Below are 18,875 nucleotides of genomic sequence, written 5' to 3'. Positions count from 1 at the left end.
TTGTGTTTCGTAATTGGTGTGTTGTAGATTGAATTATCCATTGGTCATAGATCGTCATGTTCTTGAACCAAACGATTTGATAAAACCAAATAGACCGTGAATAGAACTAGTTCTCATATGCCAAATTTACATGACAATGTTCATATACCTTGTACCCGTTTTACTTTACCTTAGACCTGATAGACTAATATGTGACATGTACACCAACAATAGATAATACAATCCATAACACACCAATCAAGAAACTTAAAAGAATAACGCTAAAAAGTGACATATAAATAAGTACATTGATCAAAAGTCAGCAGCAATTTATTTATTTATGTATCTTAATGCAAAACAATGGCAGATACGTATATAGATAAACCCCCCCTTTTTTTTTTCTTTTGTGCAACCCATAGATTTTTTTTTAAAAGCTAGAAAGATAAGATTGATAGGAGAACCAAAAAGGAAGTGATTATGTAGAAGAACCAAAAACTTCACATGCATGTCAACTTGTTATTAACAAGAATTAATGAAGAATATGGTGGCATAATTTAATTAATAAACGAACTTATAATTTGAATTAGCTTTTTAAAATAATTAGTTGATGTGTTAGTAGTAGTACGTATGTTATTGGAAAAAAACGTAGAAGTAAAATCAATAATATACGTACTAATACATCAACGAGATTAGAATTAATCACTAGAGTAGTTATCGTGATAAAGAGTGATTATGACTACATAAGCATAACTTGCAAGTTTCATCTTATCATCAACAATATTCTTTTTAAAAAATGAAGAAAGATACTGTGATGTAATACATTTGTAATTTTTTTCTAAAAATAATAAATTCGTTAGCTGTTTTCTTATAATTCAATTTAGTTTCCTTGACACATCTATGGAACACGTGATACATGCATGGATATTCGATAGAAAATGAACCAAAAACTTCAACCTATCATCGATCGATGGTACGTAATGTAATTAACGGAGATAAAAAGGTAGATGGTGGATGACATTATACATTAAGTTTAGACAGTGTGTCTCAGAGAGATTCTAGATATGTCAATTGACCTCGATGGAAGTTTTATGTAGGTAACAACGATCTTCTCAAGGAGTTTTGAGATTTAAAGTCGTTTATGGATAGACATAATTTTGTCCGCTTCAAAAGACTTCGTTTTATTCTTATTATATCGGATTTTTTAGAAATGTGGTTCATTGGTGATGGATAAGGTCGTGGTTCTAGAATATTTTGCTAATAAATTTTTTTCTTTTGATGAAGTTTTATAAGTTTACTATATAAATTAGATAAACTATTCAAAGGGCCGATACTAAAAGTTTACTATATGTATATTCATTCATTTATCGAAGAAATATATACATTTTTGCGTTTATCAGCTTCTATAAAAAAGGTTGTAACCAGATTGGAAGAATAGTACCAAAGTACCAAACCATGAATTAAAAGATAAAAGACTATTTTGAATGGTGAACAACTTTATCAGCAGTTTGATATCAATCTCTTCTCTTGCCTTGAAGTCTATTCTGACGCTTGTTAGAATTTATAACCAAAGAGAAACTGACTTGGTGATAAGAGTTCCCCATAAAACATCTTCAGAATCATTCCAAAATAACATTCTTATGCAAACGACGACCTAACGCGATATATAAAAAAGAATATTTAGATATATAACAATTCACTGACATTAAATAAATTATTTTATTCACACAGATTCATTTCTTTTTCGGAGAAGTACATGCTTATTTTTTTATTTATTTTTCCAAATCAATCTCAAAACCATGTAATGCAAGTTTTGAAAAGTATAACCAATATCTTGGCTTTAGCTCCGTTCGAGTCGGACTATAAAATTATAGACATAACAACTAGGTTAGACCGAACTAGCCCAATTTGATTGACATGCCAAAGTTTCTTCCAACAACTTTTCAAAGGGAATATATTTCCCAATTAAATTCTAGTCAAGTCCAGTCCGGTGTGCATGTATTTTGGCATAAGACCAAAAATCAGATCTGAACTTAGAAAACTTCAAAACAATATCTTAAAATACAAATCCAGCTGTCATAGACCTAGACGACAGAGAGCAGCACTACAACATCTCCCATGTTTCTCTAGATCTCATCTCAGTGTATTACTCCTGCAAATAAACAGATTTAATTTAAAATGTCAGAATCTCATCTTTTATCCGGATTTTAGCATTTTTAGTTATATGATCACAATCATGCATTACCCTGAATCTTTTCCGGCGTAAATCATCCTGATTGTATCCAAAAGACTCGTTTCTGTGTCCGCCATCTCTGTGATCCAACGTCCTCCTCAAGTCCCGGAAGAATCCAACCTTATCCCATGTTAGTTCATAGTCTGCCTTTAGCCGAGTACCTTCCTGCTCAAATGACAAAAACCAGAATACATCAGCTATATTCCATTCCTACGAGAGAAATACCTACAAAAATACCAGTTGCCTAATTCTTTCTGCATAAACAATCAAAAACATTTAATACATCGACTATCAAATACGAAGTATTGAATGAGGTATATACAGATGTTACAGAGCCGGTAAAACATTTAGATGTGGTTACATCACACTATTTAGTTTCGGATACAGTAGCAAGAACCCACAAAACCACACTAGTACTAGCAGAACCAAACTTTTTCATACAATTTAGTGCAGGATTCAGTCGAAGTCTCCAACAAAATCATTTTTGAGAATGAAAAAAGCTCGGCTGCTATTTAAGAAGCTTACGCAACAGCGAAACAAAGAAAGTTACTGTACCAACATCTCCAATTTTCCCAAAACATTTTTCTAATGAAACCTAAAATGCTTCTTTGCAATATAGATGATACCTTTTCCATTGAGCGACCACAGAAAGCCTTCATGGCATTCACAAAGTCTTTGTACTTCTCGAACTGAACCACAATCTTACAATGTAGACCTGATACGAGGTCTCCACTGTCCTCATCTCCGTCCTTACCTAGATCATCGTCCTCAGCAACATTAAGATTCCTATAGAGGATGAGTTAATGCATCTGAACATGGATTTATGTAAATTATCGGAATAACATTAACATCAGAATCATGGGTAAACAGAATAAATGACCCGAAGCATAGAATACTGTGAGCACACTTGGTACAGCAAATTCAATACAATGATTGTAATAAGCCGTCAGATAAGATTTCCATACAAAATGTTGATTTACATGGACAAATACTGTAGACTATGATCAATTGCAGATGCATGAAATCTATCCAAAGCAGCACAAAACCAATGAACTTTGCAATAAGCGAGCCATAGATCAATCTTAACTCCCACAGTGTCACATTCTTGAAGCAAATTCATTAATCTTAACTTCCACAGTGTTCACATTCAGCCAAACAGAATCGAATTGGACACGAAAGATGAAAGAATCTGCACCTAATTTTCCCAAAGCTAGAGAAGATTGTATGTGTAACCAACATAGAAGGCTTTGATGATACTCTTGGCTCAGCAAACCATCTTGATGGCACACCTCTGAGTATTATCGTATCAGCCTCTCTCCTTGCCTCCCTTTGATTCCCTACAAAAGCACAATCACATCAAACATAACCAACAAAAAAAAATCATAAAAATCAATCTCCAAATCAATGAACCCAAATTACCAAAAGCGTAATACTCTTCCCAATCCTTCTTCAACCTCTCGAAATCATCTGAATTCGGAAGCACCACACTAAGCTTATACTTAACTCCTTCCAAATTAAGCTCAATTCCATTCATCTTCTCCACCAAACTCTTCCTCCAATCAAGAAACTTCCTCTCCAATTCCTTCACATCTCTCTCTCCATCATCCTCTTTCTTCCTCTTCTTCCCATCAAGAAACCCTAAATCGCGGATAAACAACGATCCATGAGCTACTGGCTCCTCACGCTTCCGTTTCTTCAAGTCCTTGTGACGGCGAACTACGATATCTTCCTCCGCAACTGTTACCGACGGTACGACGGAGCTTTTGAGGTAATCTATCAAGGATCGCTTGAGTTGCCATTCGTCGATGGGTTTGGATACGGAAGGGACTAATGGGTGAATTGTGAGACAGAGCTTGACGCGTGAGACGAGAGTGAGGCCGTTCTCTTCGATATCTAGGGTTTCTATCGGGGATAACTCTTCTAACGATCGCATTTTTTTCGCCGTCGATGCAAAATTCAAATCGCGATTGGGCTCTAAAAGTGTCTCGGCGCGGCGGCTTTGGGTATAGAAAGAGATACTGAACTGAACACAGTGCTGAATCCGAATTCCAAACTGGTTATTTCCGGTTCTCTTGGTTTTCCAACATTTTGGGAAGAAATTGCATAAACGGTCCAAAATTAGATTAATTTGTTGTTTCAGCACATCAAAAATATTAAGAATCTTCATTTCTTTTTTAATTAGTCTTTTTCGCTTACCACCGATTTTAGTTTTTTTTTTTCTTATCTTGATTTAATTCGTGTGTTTAGGAATTAAGATTTTAAGATTTAACTAGGTTCGGACCCGCACATACGTGCGTGGTTATATTTGCATAATTTTTAAAAAATTAGAAATTTTTTATGTAAACCTCTACTTAGACCTATATAAGTTATATTATAAGAAAAGATTAAGATATAATATTATGTGTATATTATTCTAAATATAATTCAAACATTTCCAACTGTTTGTTTAAGAGTGCTAAATCAAATTTGGATTCGGAATGAGATACTCGTCTTGTTCAGTATACGTCAAAATTTTTTGTTCCATAACCGTTCATTTTTAAATAATTACATATTTGACTATATTTATTATAATAAATTTAGACTGAATACACGTATTCTCTATTTATAAATTTAATTTTTATTAACTTTAAATATTTATCTGGTATAACATGCATAATTATTTGAATGCATAGCAGTATGATATTTGGTTTAGTTTCACTTCCGAAGAGACACAAGTGAATGCTGATTTTTTGAAAATATCAATATAGAAGACAACTAAATAGAAAGACAATGAGAGAAAGTGATCTTGTCCTTACGCATGATAAAAATTAAACTATAAGCGTATTTTGGACCGTAGCCGTATATAACATTTAGAAACCTTAACTGTTAATCGTAAATATATGGTTAAATTTATATTAATTGTAACCGTTAATTTACGATAATCGTATCAAAACTGTTGGTCAACCGGATAGTTAAACTATAAATTTTTACCGTAACTACTTTTAAAATATAATAAATATACTAATAATTAATTATTTAATATGAATAGTATGATATATAGATATACAATTACACTGAATCGTAATCGTAACCCATGTTCATGCCTACTTGTCCATACCCATCTCGTTGCATATCATAGAATTTCCAGATGACCTAAATATAATTGTCAAGCGATCAAACCCGGCTAATATGTCTGATTGCAACGTTTAAACTTTTTTTGACCCAAAAAACTCCATTCCATAGTATGTTCTGCTTGAATTCTTGTTCCCAAAATTCTCGTCCCATATTTTGTCATACATAAATATACCTACACAAAATTCTCATAACCTGATTATTATGAAACTAATTTGAACGATTTCCTAAAATATAATATAATTGTTGTTTAATCTTCTTCTTAATATGTAAATTGGGTCAGTTTAGCAACATGCAACATGGATGTTTGAAATGATTTTTTTTAACCCTTAAGTGTATTTCCTAATTAATAGTATAGATTTCCTTCAATTATTGAATGAAATATGCCTTAGTTATACTAATGAAAAATTAATGTAAATCCCCTATATATTAAATGATCTTTGATTTTTTTCACTATTAGAGCTTTATAAAGTTATTGGAAAGGTAACATTATTTATATTTTTGAAGATATGATTTTATATATATATATATATATATATATATTTTACATCTCAAAATATAGTTATGTTATATATTACAATACATAATAAAATTAATTTAATTTCAAAAATATGTAGGAGATAATATTTATCAATTTTTGAATAATATTTACCAATTTATAGGAGCAAAATATTGTATATATAAATAAATTGAATATCAGTGGCAGCTGACAAAAAATATATATATAGCAGTGACAATTTTATGTAATTTTATAGAATAGTAAGAGTGAATAATAAATTGGGTACAAAGCTATCTGGCGACTGACACGTCAACTTTTTTTTCCACAATATTTCTCTTTTAATATATAGGGAATATGATTAGCATGCTTAGTGCTTAGCCAATTGATACAAAGATTAAAAAATCTATCATCACATGGATTTTTTGATAACAAATAGACGTATAGATCATAATTTTTTGAAAAAACTGTTTGCATTTAAAAGTTACCAAGAAAAACACAAATTTATTTTGGAGACACCTTTTCAATTGTCTCGTGGAAAAAAATATTATTTTGGACTTAAACCATGAGACCTTCCACTGGTGAGAGTTTGATTACTTCAACCTAGCAAGTCCTCGCGACAAACCAGAAGAAGTTATGGAGTGATATTACAACGTTTGAAAAATTGAAAGACACCATTGGGTAACGATGGTGGTGTGACTGGTGTCTTTCCGATCAGACTACTAAATGCCACATTTTAACTGAAACTGATAATGAATGTTACTGACTTCAATGTTGAACGTTTCACAAACTCCTTTGGACATAAGAAAATGATTTTTCTTGTCTTATATTCTTAAATTTGGCATGCTTGAATTGAAGCATTGCATCCTAATGTGAGGTTTTCTTAGAAATGCAAACATTTAGCGAAACATTGCATTTCGCTAGGTCTCTAGTGTGGGGTTATAGATGAGATGAACCATTAGCTACACAAGTGAACTCTAATGTACATCATAGACGATTGCACTTGTTGTATATGGTTTGACGGAATATTGAGATGATATATTTCGTACATAAACATTATATGCATGTGATAATGACACTTTATACATATTTTTAACTATGCGGTAAGTGTTTTTCGAAATTACATATGTAACATCGGCGAATCAAATTGTGAGTATTGGGGATGTGTGTCGATCGACACCAAATATGGTGTTGGTCGACACCAGCAACCTCTGGTTCGACGAGTTTGTTTTAATTATCGATTCGGGTCGGTTTGGTTTAAGAAAAACCTTATAACCGAGTTATTTAAAGGAAAACTTGACCTAAGTCGGGGAGGAAGTGCTATTTCGCCGTTTTAGAGAGAAAAAGAGAGGAGAAAAGTGTTCTTGAGAGTTTTAGAGAGTTTGTGAGATTTCTAGGCTTGCTTAGTGAGATCTGTCCCTGAGGAATGGAGATCTGGTGCTAAGAACGAAGGGGAAGCCTTCTAAGGTGTTGGATTTGTCAGTTTGGCTCAGAAACTTCTTGCAAAAGAGGTGAGTGCATGACCATGACTGATCTAAGCTTGAGATTTCCTTTGTCTTGCTTGTTTGGTGTTGTTGTGGTGTTTTTCTTGCTTTCTATGGTTTCTATAGGGTTCCTACGGATTTATATGGCTTTTCATCGAGTTTTGGACGGACTGGAGGTGATGAGAAGCGAGATTCGACTCTTGGCTTCGAGCAGATCGCGTCTGTGGAGTTAGTGTCGATCGACACCAGGTGGGTGTCGGTTGACACCATGGATCAGTATCGATCGACACTGTGGGGTAGTGTCGGTCGACACCAATAGCCAGTGTCAGTCGACACTTGGCTGGTGTCGGTCGACACCTCCCTTCCAGCGAGCCGAAGATACTTGTTTCGCTAATTTGTGTGTTTGTTTGTTGATTGTATGACATTGGAGTCTCAGTTGCTTGTGTGTATAGCCCAGTAGATGGGAGGATTACCTCACTAAGTGTTTATAAAATACTCATGCATCTCAATCTGTATTTGTGGTGTAGGTAAAAGGCAAAGTGTGATCGTCGAATCAAGGCAATGAAGAGGAAGATGTTCTAGTGGCTCGATTGGTTATTGTCTGGCTTTTGTTAGGTTGGTAGAGTTGAGTCCTTAAAATGTTGTTTAGGATTGCTGGTTCTTTGATTCATGTTGATTTTTGGATTATTGGTTTAATTGTTTGGGAATTATTACTGGTTATTGAATTATTGGTATCGTTTTATGTTATCCGTTGTTATGTGATTGTGGTTAGGTGGCTAGTAGGCATGAGACGGATCCGGATATCCAGAGTTTTTAGGCTATCCAGATCTGGATCCGTATCCGGCGGATATGTAGTTTTAGTCTCCATCTCCGGATCCGTCTACTCAGGATATCCGGGTTTCGGATATCCGTGTGAAAACTCGGTTATTCGTGGATATCCGGATCCGCTCGAAAGCACTTTCACTTACTCTATTTTAACTTGAACAGATTTAGCCGATGAGAATGTTTTTGATGATACCAAAAAAGATTGTGTTAATTTATGTATATTACGCATTCACATTTGTGTATGTATTACGCTTTCACATTTGTAAATATAAATATGGATATTTTATAACGACAATAGGATTATCAAAAAGAAAAAAAAAATTCCAACATTTATGATATTTTTCAATATTTATGAAATAAAAGAAAAAAACCACTTAATAATTTTCAACATTTACCGTTACCAAAAACTAATTTTCAACATTTATGTAATTTGAAAATTTTGTTAAATACTCTTACGTGCTTATGTGTTAAGTTATAGGACCCGTCGTCGCCCTTTCTCTCCCCGACGAAGACACATAAACACACAAAAGAAAAAAACAAATCCTAGCTTAGCACCGTCGCCACCGAATTCGAAATTCCGGTAACCCCATCACCGGAAAAACCCACCGCACCTGGCTACCGATATTGGTTCTCTTCGGATCTAGCTGCTTCCTTTCTTCGTCCAGATCTCGTACTCTATTCTACCTCTTGATTCGCTGTGGAAGTTACGATGGAGGCGATCGATGAGTTGTCTCAGCTTTCGGATTCGATGAGACAAGCGGCGTCGCTACTCGCTGACGAAGATCCCGATGAGACTTCTTCTTCTAGACGGCCGGCTACTAATCTCAACGTCGTTGCCCTAGGGAATGTGGTGGGTTTCCTCTCGCTTTACCTGTTTCTTCGATGTGGTTGTATTTGGTGTTTGTGTGTTAGTTTTATGATGTGATCGAGTGTAGATTTTGGTTGCCATATCGTGGATCTTGTGGATCTCGATGAGGTTTGTATGATTGTTCCCGTAACCTAGGAGTTTGGTAGGATGTATTCTTCGCTCGTAACTTGATTTGTTGTGTTTCTCTCTATAAGGGATTGTTTGATTCTATGAGATTAAACCTGGGAGGTATTGCTTTAGGAGAGAAGGTTGATGTGTTTGGTATTTGAAACTATGAGAAATCTGCTTTAGAAAGTGTATGTGTTCTTCTTATTAGATCTTTGTTGTACTTGTCTGTTGGAAGACAGAAGAATAGATTGCTCTGTGCTTGTGATTGGAACTTGTAAGCCTTGGAAAAGAACATTTCTTATGCTTAGACTGAAGTTATTTCACTTTTCTTGGTGAATCAGGGAGCTGGAAAGTCTGCAGTTCTGAATAGCTTTATTGGACATCCAGTTCTGGTAAGTTGTGTATTGAGTGTGCGACAATTTGTGTGTGTCACTAGTGGCTGATACATTCTCTTAAAGTAATCACTTTCTGTTGTGCCTGTCTGCTACAATTACTATGGATAGCCGACGGGTGAGAATGGTGCTACGCGGGCTCCTATAATCATTGACTTGAGTAGGGAAGAATCACTGAGCAGCAAGGCAATAATCTTACAAATTGACAATAAAAATCAACAAGTTTCTGCAAGTAAGGCTCCCCATGTGCACATATGCAATTTAGCTATGATATGTTAAGCTATATCTGCGTGTAAGATGCAATGCATTAGATTAATGTTTGACTAAATATTCCGTTTGTTTTGAATGTGTTTGTTATAGGTGCCCTAAGACATTCTCTACAAGATAGGCTTAGCAAAGGCGCCTCAGGAAGGGGTCGTGATGAAATATACCTAAAACTTCGTACCAGCACAGGTAAGCCCTTTCTTACTTGCACAATCATAAATGTGAATCCTATTTATTGGAACATCCATATTATCAAAGCCTAAGTCGGGGAATGTCCCCTACATCAGTGAACAGATCAGCTTTAATAAGTTTTTACCACTGAGTCTAATGCACATTAGTGCTTCAGCTTCTTTTGGTTAGAATCTGATGCAAGGTGTAATTGAATGCACATTTGTTTTCTTACTGCTTTCTGCAATCATCATAACATATTTGTGCCCTTTTAACTGCAGCTCCACCCCTGAAATTGATTGATTTGCCTGGACTGGACCAGCGAATTGTAGACGATTCTATGGTAAGATTAGGAACTCCTTGATACCTTTGTCATCCCCCAGTCCATCTGTCAACTATGGAGATTTTCAACATTTTTTTATCCAGCATTCTGGCTGTAGGGCAACATCGATTCATTATCATCTTGTAATTTGTTTATTTCCTCTCTTTTCAAGATTGGTGAACATGCACAGCACAACGATGCCATATTACTGGTTGTTGTGCCTGCTAGCCAGGCATCCGAAATTTCGTCATCTCGAGCCCTGAAGACCGCAAAGGAGTATGATCCAGAGAGTGAGTATATAGACACTTTCATTATATAGACCCTTTATTATACTTCTCAACTACTGTGGTGACCTTACTATATTTGGATTAAACCATTGGATCTGAGTTTTACGTATACTATAACAGTAAAAAGTGACATCACTCCCTATTTATAGGTACTAGGACAGTAGGAATTATCAGCAAAATTGATCAGGCAGCAGAGAACCCAAAATCCCTTGCAGCAGTTCAGGCTCTTCTTTCAAATCAAGGACCTCCAAAAACAACTGATATTCCATGGGTTGCACTTATTGGCCAATCTGTCTCAATTGCATCAGCACAGTCTGGAGGCAGTGAGAACTCTTTGGAAACTGCTTGGCGTGCTGAGAGTGAAAGTCTTAAATCTATTTTGACTGGTGCTCCACAAAGTAAACTTGGCAGAATTGCCCTCGTGGATACCCTTGCTAGCCAGATACGTAGCAGAATGAAGCTAAGGCTTCCAAATATCTTAACTGGGTATTTCCTTTCTCCATATGTTTACTTTTATATGTCATAATTGCAAATGAAAAATTGATTGTTTGTTTGCCTGCCTACTTCTAGGTACGGGTACTTTAGGGAAGACTTATAATTTGCTCCATGAAAGCCATTTTGTTTTGTTTCTTTCGAAGTCATTCTTTAGTCTTAGTTAGCTAGACTTTCCAGCTTCAATCATCATTAGCGCACTTTTAATGAGATATTTAAAAAGCTTTGTCCTTGTGTCTTTTCTTAAGCAGCATATATTGGGACCAGGTAAATGCTTAGTTTGGGAAAAGGAAAACATTAATATCTTTAACGGATTTAATAGATGAAAATCTACCTTAAAGTCAAGAAATTTACCTTTATGTTGAATTTGCAAGGGAAAGAAACAGTGTTTAACAAATCGAAATAAACCAAATGGCAAAATCTTCAAAGGAAGAGAAAGCTAAAAGAAAGTTGCACAAGAGGAAATTGTAATCTGAAAATGGATAGGTGCCAGTTTTATCCTCCATCATTACCAAGTTCTGAGAATACGAACTCTTGCTTGCCTGGTCTTTGGTCAATGCTCATCCTCTGTTTAGCTGATATGTTTCCTTTCTCTCCCAAAATGTGATGGCTGTCTTTTGTTTAGTTTTCTGGATGATTATTCAGGGAAATGATTGTGGTTCTTATGAAAATCCTGAACTAATTCCTTTCTTTCATGCACAGACTCCAGGGTAAGTCTCAAATAGTGCAGGACGAATTAGCAAGGCTTGGTGAACAACTGGTTAGCAGTGCTGAAGGCACAAGGGCAATAGCTTTGGAGCTTTGTCGAGAGTTTGAAGACAAATTTCTTCTTCACTTGGCTGGTGGTGAAGTGAGTATTTTCCATCATACTTTCCTTTTCATTTTCTAGTTGTAATGGAACGTGTGGTGCTGTTTTAATGTAGAAAGTTAAGAAGTTTATGAAGATTATCTTATATCATTTTGGATGTATGTTATATGTTTCACTGGAAAAGTTTTTGAATTGCATGCCTTGTCGTTGTGCCTTTCATGTGGACTTCAATGAATTTTGTTCTCTAACAAAAGTTTGTTTCAGGGAAGTGGTTGGAAAGTTGTTGCAAGTTTTGAAGGCAATTTCCCCAACCGTATCAAGCAGCTTCCATTGGATAGACATTTTGACTTGAACAATGTCCAAAGGGTGGGTTTTTAAATATTCTTGACCCCAATTTTATGAACAAGTAAAAGTTTTAGACTGGATTTTGACAGATTGATTTGCCAAATGTTTCAGATCGTGTTAGAGGCAGATGGTTACCAACCGTATCTTATATCTCCAGAAAAAGGGTTGAGATCGTTAATAAAGACTGTTCTTGAGTTGGCTAAAGACCCAGCACGACTATGTGTTGATGAGGTGTGTCCATGTTAGTGTTTACAGCTTATCTGTTGTTGGCTCCCTCTTATTTTAGCTGCTTAGGATTAGAATTCAGAAATTTAGTATATAGTGAAACATTGGCTATGGCTTGTCACACATTGTCTGTTCAACACATGTCACGATGATATTTGAATTCTCCTGATCTAGTCTTATTAAAGTCCTACTCAACCTTATTATCAATATTGTCACGGTTCAATTTTATTCTGAAGTTATTCCAACCTGGTGCCTTACTGTCTCATTTATTACTGAGCTAATGTGGTTTGAACTTTTCATTAGGTTCACCGAGTGCTTGTTGACATAGTTTCAGCTTCCGCGAATGCCACACCTGGTCTTGGGAGATATCCTCCTTTTAAGAGAGAGGTAATAATGTTTTTCACTGCTCATTCAGTAGCATTTTTCATTTTCGTAATAGCTGTTCCTTTTCTTAATTTACCGTTAACCAGGTTGTAGCTATAGCAAGTGCCGCACTTGATGGATTCAAGAGTGAAGCTAAGAAGATGGTAGTTGCACTAGTTGATATGGAGCGTGCGTTTGTACCTCCTCAGCACTTCATCCGCCTCGTACAAAGAAGGTAACATCATCTGCCCTCTTTGCCTTCTGGGCTGTCATGTCGAGTGGCGTTATCATACTCAAAATTATAGATCATTGTCTTAATTTCCCTGTCTTTTAATTGTATAACAGTTTTAAACATATTTCGATCTACTTTTGTGAGTGTCCAGCTAATTTTTTATGTTTGCCTCTGAAATGAACATTTATGTTTTAAAATGCTTTCATTAGAGTCACAAATTTGACCCTTTTAAATAGTTCCGTAACTGCAGCATTTGTCGCACAGGTCATGCTCATGAAATATACAATATACATGTTACAAGTTCTTTTGTGATGCATATCTCACTATTCGTTTCGCTTTTTTGCTGTACGGTGTACTGTCTTTATCAGAATGGAAAGGCAACGTCGTGAGGATGAGCTAAAAGGTCGTTCCTCTAAAAAGGGACAAGATGCAGAGCAGTCACTCTTAAACAGGGTATGCTTTTATCTTAGATTCAATCTGGATTTGCGAGCAAAACTGGATAGTGCTTTCTACGTTTTATTTATGAAAAGTACATAATGTAACAATTCTTGTTTCTGCTCGTAATTCAGGCAACTAGTCCTCAGCCTGATGGCCCATCAACTGGTGGTAGCTTAAAATCATTAAGAGACAAATTAATGCCGCAAGACAAAGATAAAGATAAAGATAAAGAGACTCCGGAGGTGTCTGGTCTGAAGACTGCTGGACCTGAGGGGGAGATAACAGCAGGTTCTTTTTGCTACTATCCATTTTCCTTGAATTGCATGCTTTTACTGTTTTTTAGGATTATCTGATATTCTGACAGTTCAATTGCGTGATTTCCTCTTCTTTTCTATTTCCTTTCTGTCATTTAAGCATTGAACTGGTGTAGGATCAGCTTTTCATTATATTATTTGTTGATATCAAACCATCGACGAAGCTTTTCTTGTCCAATTTTGTGATCTCCTTTTCTTGTCTGCCACTTAAGCCTTTACTATGGTGTAGGATGTGTTTTCGTGGTGTTAGTTTGTTATAAAAACCAACTTTCAAGGTCTTCAACATTAAATTATACTCTGTGGTGCAGGGTACTTAATGAAGAAAAGTGCAAAGACAAATGGATGGGGTAGGCGATGGTTTGTTCTGAATGAAAAAACTGGAAAGGTTAGTGTTTATCACAAATATTCTTCAGGAGTACATCCATATATTAAAAGAGAAAGCTGTGTGCACTTATATTGTAACTGTAATGCTAGCACTATACTTCCCCTTACAATTTTGTTTTCTTTTTCAAGATATTTTTATAGTTGTTATTGATGTGATCTGCCATTGCATTTACCTTTCTCCAGCTTGGTTATACGAAAAAGCAAGAAGAACGAAACTTCCGCGGCACTGTAACTTTGGAGGTATCAATCTCTTGAAGTACTTACTTTTTTGTTGATCGAAGTCGAAGATGTAACTGCAATTAAGAGAATGTTGATAGGCTTTCATATTTATGTTGCTCTTCCACCTGGTCCTTTGAGCAGACTGATGATTACTTGCAATTGTGAAGAATACACCGCAAAACAATTTATTACCATTTACTGCTGATGAGAAAATCTGGATGCTCCATGTTCCATAAATATTATTTAGCCTTTTGCAGTTTTATTTAGGTACAAGATTCAGCTTTTGTCTCATAGAACTCTGTTAATCTGCTCAGGAATGCAGTATCGAAGAAATTTCTGATGATGAAGGAGAAAAATCAAAGAGCTCCAAAGATAAGAAATCAAATGGACCTGATTCAAAAGGACCAGGCCTTGTATTTAAGATAACCTGCCGGGTTCCATATAAGACTGTACTTAAAGGTATGTCGAGCGATAATAAAAAATTAACGGCTTGACCCTCTTTATATGAGCAAATCCTCAAAAGCCCTTATATGTTGCAGCTCACAATGCGCTGATTCTCAAGGCTGAGAGCATGGTTGATAAGAATGAATGGATTAATAAGCTGCAAAAGGTTATCCAGGCCCGAGGAGGCCAAGTGGCTGGCGCTTCCATGAGACAAAGTCTTTCAGAAGGTTCACTTGTAAGTCACACGAGGAAACTATATGCTTATCCCATGATTTTCCCCCATTCTTTTAAAAATTGAATTTTCGCAAAATATGTGTTAGCTGATCTTAATCTAGTACCATTAGCTTGATGATAAAGTGTTTGTTATAAAAACTGATATCTTTGTGTCGTACTTGATGGGTTAAGATTTTGTTATAATACCTAAACGTTGAAGATAGCTTTGTTTAGGCATGCAAGACAGTGTGTTTCCTGGAGTGTTGATCAATTTGTTTTCTTTTGTTGTCTGATTTTCTTTCCCTTTTCAGGATAAGATGGTTAGGAAACCGGTTGACCCGGAAGAGGAATTGCGGTGGATGTCCCAAGAAGTACGGGGTTACGTTGAAGCTGTTCTCAACAGTCTAGCTGCCAATGTTCCAAAGGTAGGAAACTATTCAGTTTTTCTTGTGAATCTTTAATTTCCCATGTCCATCTCGTCCTTTAATACTTGATCATATTAATAAAACCGTGGCTACATACAACAGGCTGTTGTTCTTTGTCAAGTAGAGAAATCAAAGGAAGACATGCTGAATCAGCTTTACAGTTCTATCAGGTTTCTTCATATCCTTTCCAAATGAATGTATTACTGTATACTCCTGTGGTGTGGTGCTTATTTGTCCCTCCTTTCCTTTGAATTGATCTGCAGCGCAATTGGTAATGAGAGGATTGAATCATTGATTCAAGAGGATCAGAATATTAAAAGACGAAGAGACCGTTACCAGAAGCAGTCCTCTCTTCTTTCAAAGCTCACAAGACAGCTTAGCATTCACGATAACAGAGCAGCTGCTGCTTCAAGCTGGTCTGACAATAGTGGCACGGGTATATATACACACTCATCTACCTTTTCAATATTGTGCTAGTATGTAACGGAAAATGCATGGAATTGATTCGTCTTTATTTGTTCTTTTTTTTTGCAGAAAGCAGCCCGAGAACCAATGGCGGGGCTTCAGGAGAGGACTGGATGAATGCGTTTAACGCAGCGGCTAGTGGACCTGACTCATTGAAGAGATATGGATCTGGCGGCCATAGCCGTCGTTACAGTGATCCAGCACAGAACGGTGAGGATTCTTCTGGATCTGGTGGCAGCTCCCGTCGCACCACGCCAAACAGGCTCCCACCAGCACCGCCACAGTCTGGATCATCTTACAGGTATTAGAAACCTGCTTGATTTTCCAGGATTGTTATTGAAGGAACCATAAAACACAGTTCATTCTTTTTTTGCCCTTGTGGATTGGTCCCCGTTTCGGGGACTATTTTTCTTATTTCCTTCACTAGTTAAAGCAAAAAAATAACAGAATGATAATATTATGATGATGTACTTGCGTGTGTTTGTAGATAGATATTTGTTAGAGACACATATATGAGTTTGGTCTTCATATTGGTCATATGTTTTTTTTTTTTATTAAAGATGTTACTTTTGTTTAGTAGCATCTAAAATCTTGGGAAAATGAAAGTGAAAAATATTTCCATTTAGACCCAGCTTATGGAAATGCCTAAACGAGTAAACTATTTTCATATTCAAAACGAAATCGACGACCATTATCAAGTTTATCATTCCACTGTGGAAGAGGATTAAATCGTATTCTTCTGTAAGAAATAAAACTCTTTGCAAAAAAAAAACAAACAAATGCTTCAATACAATGGTCAATTGGTCATCGAGAAAATGTGAATAATATGATTACCCTAGCGTAGTCCGTTTGTCAAAAGTTAAAACCCTAAATATCAGATATTGATGCTCTGAAATCATATCCCACACAGTGAAGTGGTTCCACACCTAAAACGTTGGGTCTCGGAACACTTATCTGTGCTTGGCGTTTGGCAAGTGTTGGTCATAAGAGTACTGATAGTCGTGGTTCATCCTCCTGATCGGAATTCCTTATTTCTTTCATCTTATTCCGATTAAGTGGGAGTCAAGATTAGAGAGATGAGTATTCAAATCGTCACAGGATAAATCCTTGAGACATGATATGTGTTAGTTGTGTGGATTATCTTGCGGCTCAGGCCAGATATATGGAGATTGTTCTCAGGGCCGTAACAGATGAAATCAACAGAGTTGCAACAGAGAACAAGAGAGCTCTGTGGCTTTCTTCTTAATCCCAGGAAATACCCGCTTGAACAATCCCTTCTTCCTCTTCAAATCATAATCATCGAAGGACTTGTTTGGTGTTTTCTCTCAAGGAACCATATTGGCATTCAAAAAAGAAAAAAAAGAAAAAAAACGTGTAAATTAATCAACCACAATTTTTTTTAATACTTCGAATTTGGGAGTTTTTTTTGCAGTACCATATATACTTTTAGTAAAAGTCTTATACTAATCAATGGTACAATTTTTCACTCATATTTGCTCACTTGACTGCTACAATAGTACAATTTATAGAAGTAGCAATGGTCACAATATATAATTGTTACTATCTCCTCTGTTCTTAGCTTTTTAATGTTGCAGCTACGATGAGTTTGTTCTTCTGTGTGGGTTTCTCTTCTCAGGGCATTTCTTTTGTTTTTACTTATGCAAAGAAGGAAAAATTCTGCCTCTATATGAACTTCTCAAGTGACCATTATGGTAACTGCATTTTTTTTAGCATTCTGTCACCAAGTGATTCTTGCAATGTCTGGCACTGCTTCAGTGCTTCTATATAATAATCATGTTATCTTGTCTCTGTGTAAAAACTTATGGATGCTGGATGGTGTTGCTGCCTTTGGTTTTTTTTTGGTTTTTTCAGAGATTGTCAGTAGGTATTGATTTGAACAACACATCGCCTACTTACTTCTTTATACAGATCTGTTTGGCCGAGAAGCGATTTCCAGGAGGTGATTATATTGTTGATCATACTACTTTTCTTTCTTTAGTTTTCCGTGGAAGAAGGTGCGTTTCCATCTTTTGTATTTTGCAATTTTATTGTCTCCGTATTATTCATGTCTCTCCTCAAAGATCTGTGAGTTAGGATTTCATAAAAATAGTATCATGATTTTGTAAATTTTCAAAACCTATCTAAAGTTGATAATTAACTTACTTTTTTAGCAGGAGACTTATGGCTGTGACACTTTTGTCGTTTGGAATTCAGAAACTTTGGGACGTCCTTGTCCGAGAATCTGATCAATTTGAGAGAGTTGATGAGCAACTCAACGAACTCAAAAGTAATCTGAACTTGCTTAGGTCGTTCTTGAAAGATGCATGTGCTAGGAAACTTGCAAGCGAGACGGTGAGAAATTTTGTGGAAGAAATCAAAGAAATTGTTTGTGACACAGAGGATATAATCGAAACATTTCTTTTAAAAGAAGAGCTTAGTAAAACAAGTGGCATCAAGAAGCGTATGATAAGACTTTCTTGCATCCTAGTAGATCGCACGAAAATTGCTTCAGATATGGGAGGTATAAGTGAGAGGATCTCCAAGGTGATCCGTGATATGCAGAGTTTTGGAATGCAACAGATGATTGTTGATGGCGGCGAGTATTCACTACATCCTCTACAAGAAAGACGAAGGGAGATGCGAAAAACGTTTCCTAACGACAAAGAAAGCGATTTTGTTGGACTAGAAGAAAACATGAAGAAATTGATTGGCTATCTGATAGAGACTGAGTTACAGTCCTCAATCACCTATCACACCGTAACAAAGCACGCAGGCTCCCTTCTCACGCAGGAGAAGCTTCAACAATACACAACCTTCAACATGCCTCACCAACGAACGCCACAGCACCTATTTATACTAAAGGTTCTAACATAGTTTGTTATGGAAACGTAAATGACTTCTTCTTCTCTCCAGCTTCATTCTCACGTGCACTCTCGTTTGCACATGTTCTCTTTTACCTCTCATATACACTCTT

The 18,875-nt window shown here is 36.1% G+C and overlaps 2 protein-coding genes and 1 pseudogene across 2 annotated transcripts; 2 read left to right on the top strand and 1 right to left on the bottom strand.

Annotated features, from left to right (window-relative positions):
* Positions 1,865-4,231, bottom strand: LOC104700806. The gene is made up of 5 exons (XM_010416398.2): positions 3,629-4,231; positions 3,405-3,546; positions 2,836-2,995; positions 2,222-2,374; positions 1,865-2,128 (listed from the first exon to the last, which is right to left on the bottom strand). The coding sequence occupies exons 1-5, from the start codon at positions 4,140-4,142 to the stop codon at positions 2,123-2,125; spliced, it is 975 nt and encodes a 324-aa protein (XP_010414700.1). The 5' UTR covers positions 4,143-4,231; the 3' UTR covers positions 1,865-2,122.
* LOC104700805 (dynamin-2B-like) lies at positions 8,606-16,440 on the top strand. The gene is made up of 22 exons (XM_010416396.2): positions 8,606-8,975; positions 9,443-9,493; positions 9,605-9,725; positions 9,854-9,946; positions 10,207-10,268; positions 10,420-10,537; positions 10,684-11,020; positions 11,729-11,876; positions 12,099-12,200; positions 12,291-12,410; positions 12,708-12,791; positions 12,875-13,002; positions 13,368-13,452; positions 13,569-13,725; positions 14,060-14,136; positions 14,319-14,375; positions 14,669-14,813; positions 14,894-15,033; positions 15,323-15,436; positions 15,539-15,606; positions 15,700-15,872; positions 15,971-16,440. The coding sequence occupies exons 1-22, from the start codon at positions 8,835-8,837 to the stop codon at positions 16,207-16,209; spliced, it is 2,760 nt and encodes a 919-aa protein (XP_010414698.1). The 5' UTR covers positions 8,606-8,834; the 3' UTR covers positions 16,210-16,440.
* The window catches only part of LOC104704474, an 8,138-nt pseudogene continuing 7,334 nt past the window's right edge, over positions 18,072-18,875 (top strand).

This window comes from Camelina sativa, chromosome 7 (assembly GCF_000633955.1).
Source record: "Camelina sativa cultivar DH55 chromosome 7, Cs, whole genome shotgun sequence".
NCBI lineage: Eukaryota > Viridiplantae > Streptophyta > Magnoliopsida > Brassicales > Brassicaceae > Camelina > Camelina sativa.
Note: the sequence above shows the minus strand (reverse complement) of the source record. Positions and strands in the feature narration are given on the sequence as shown.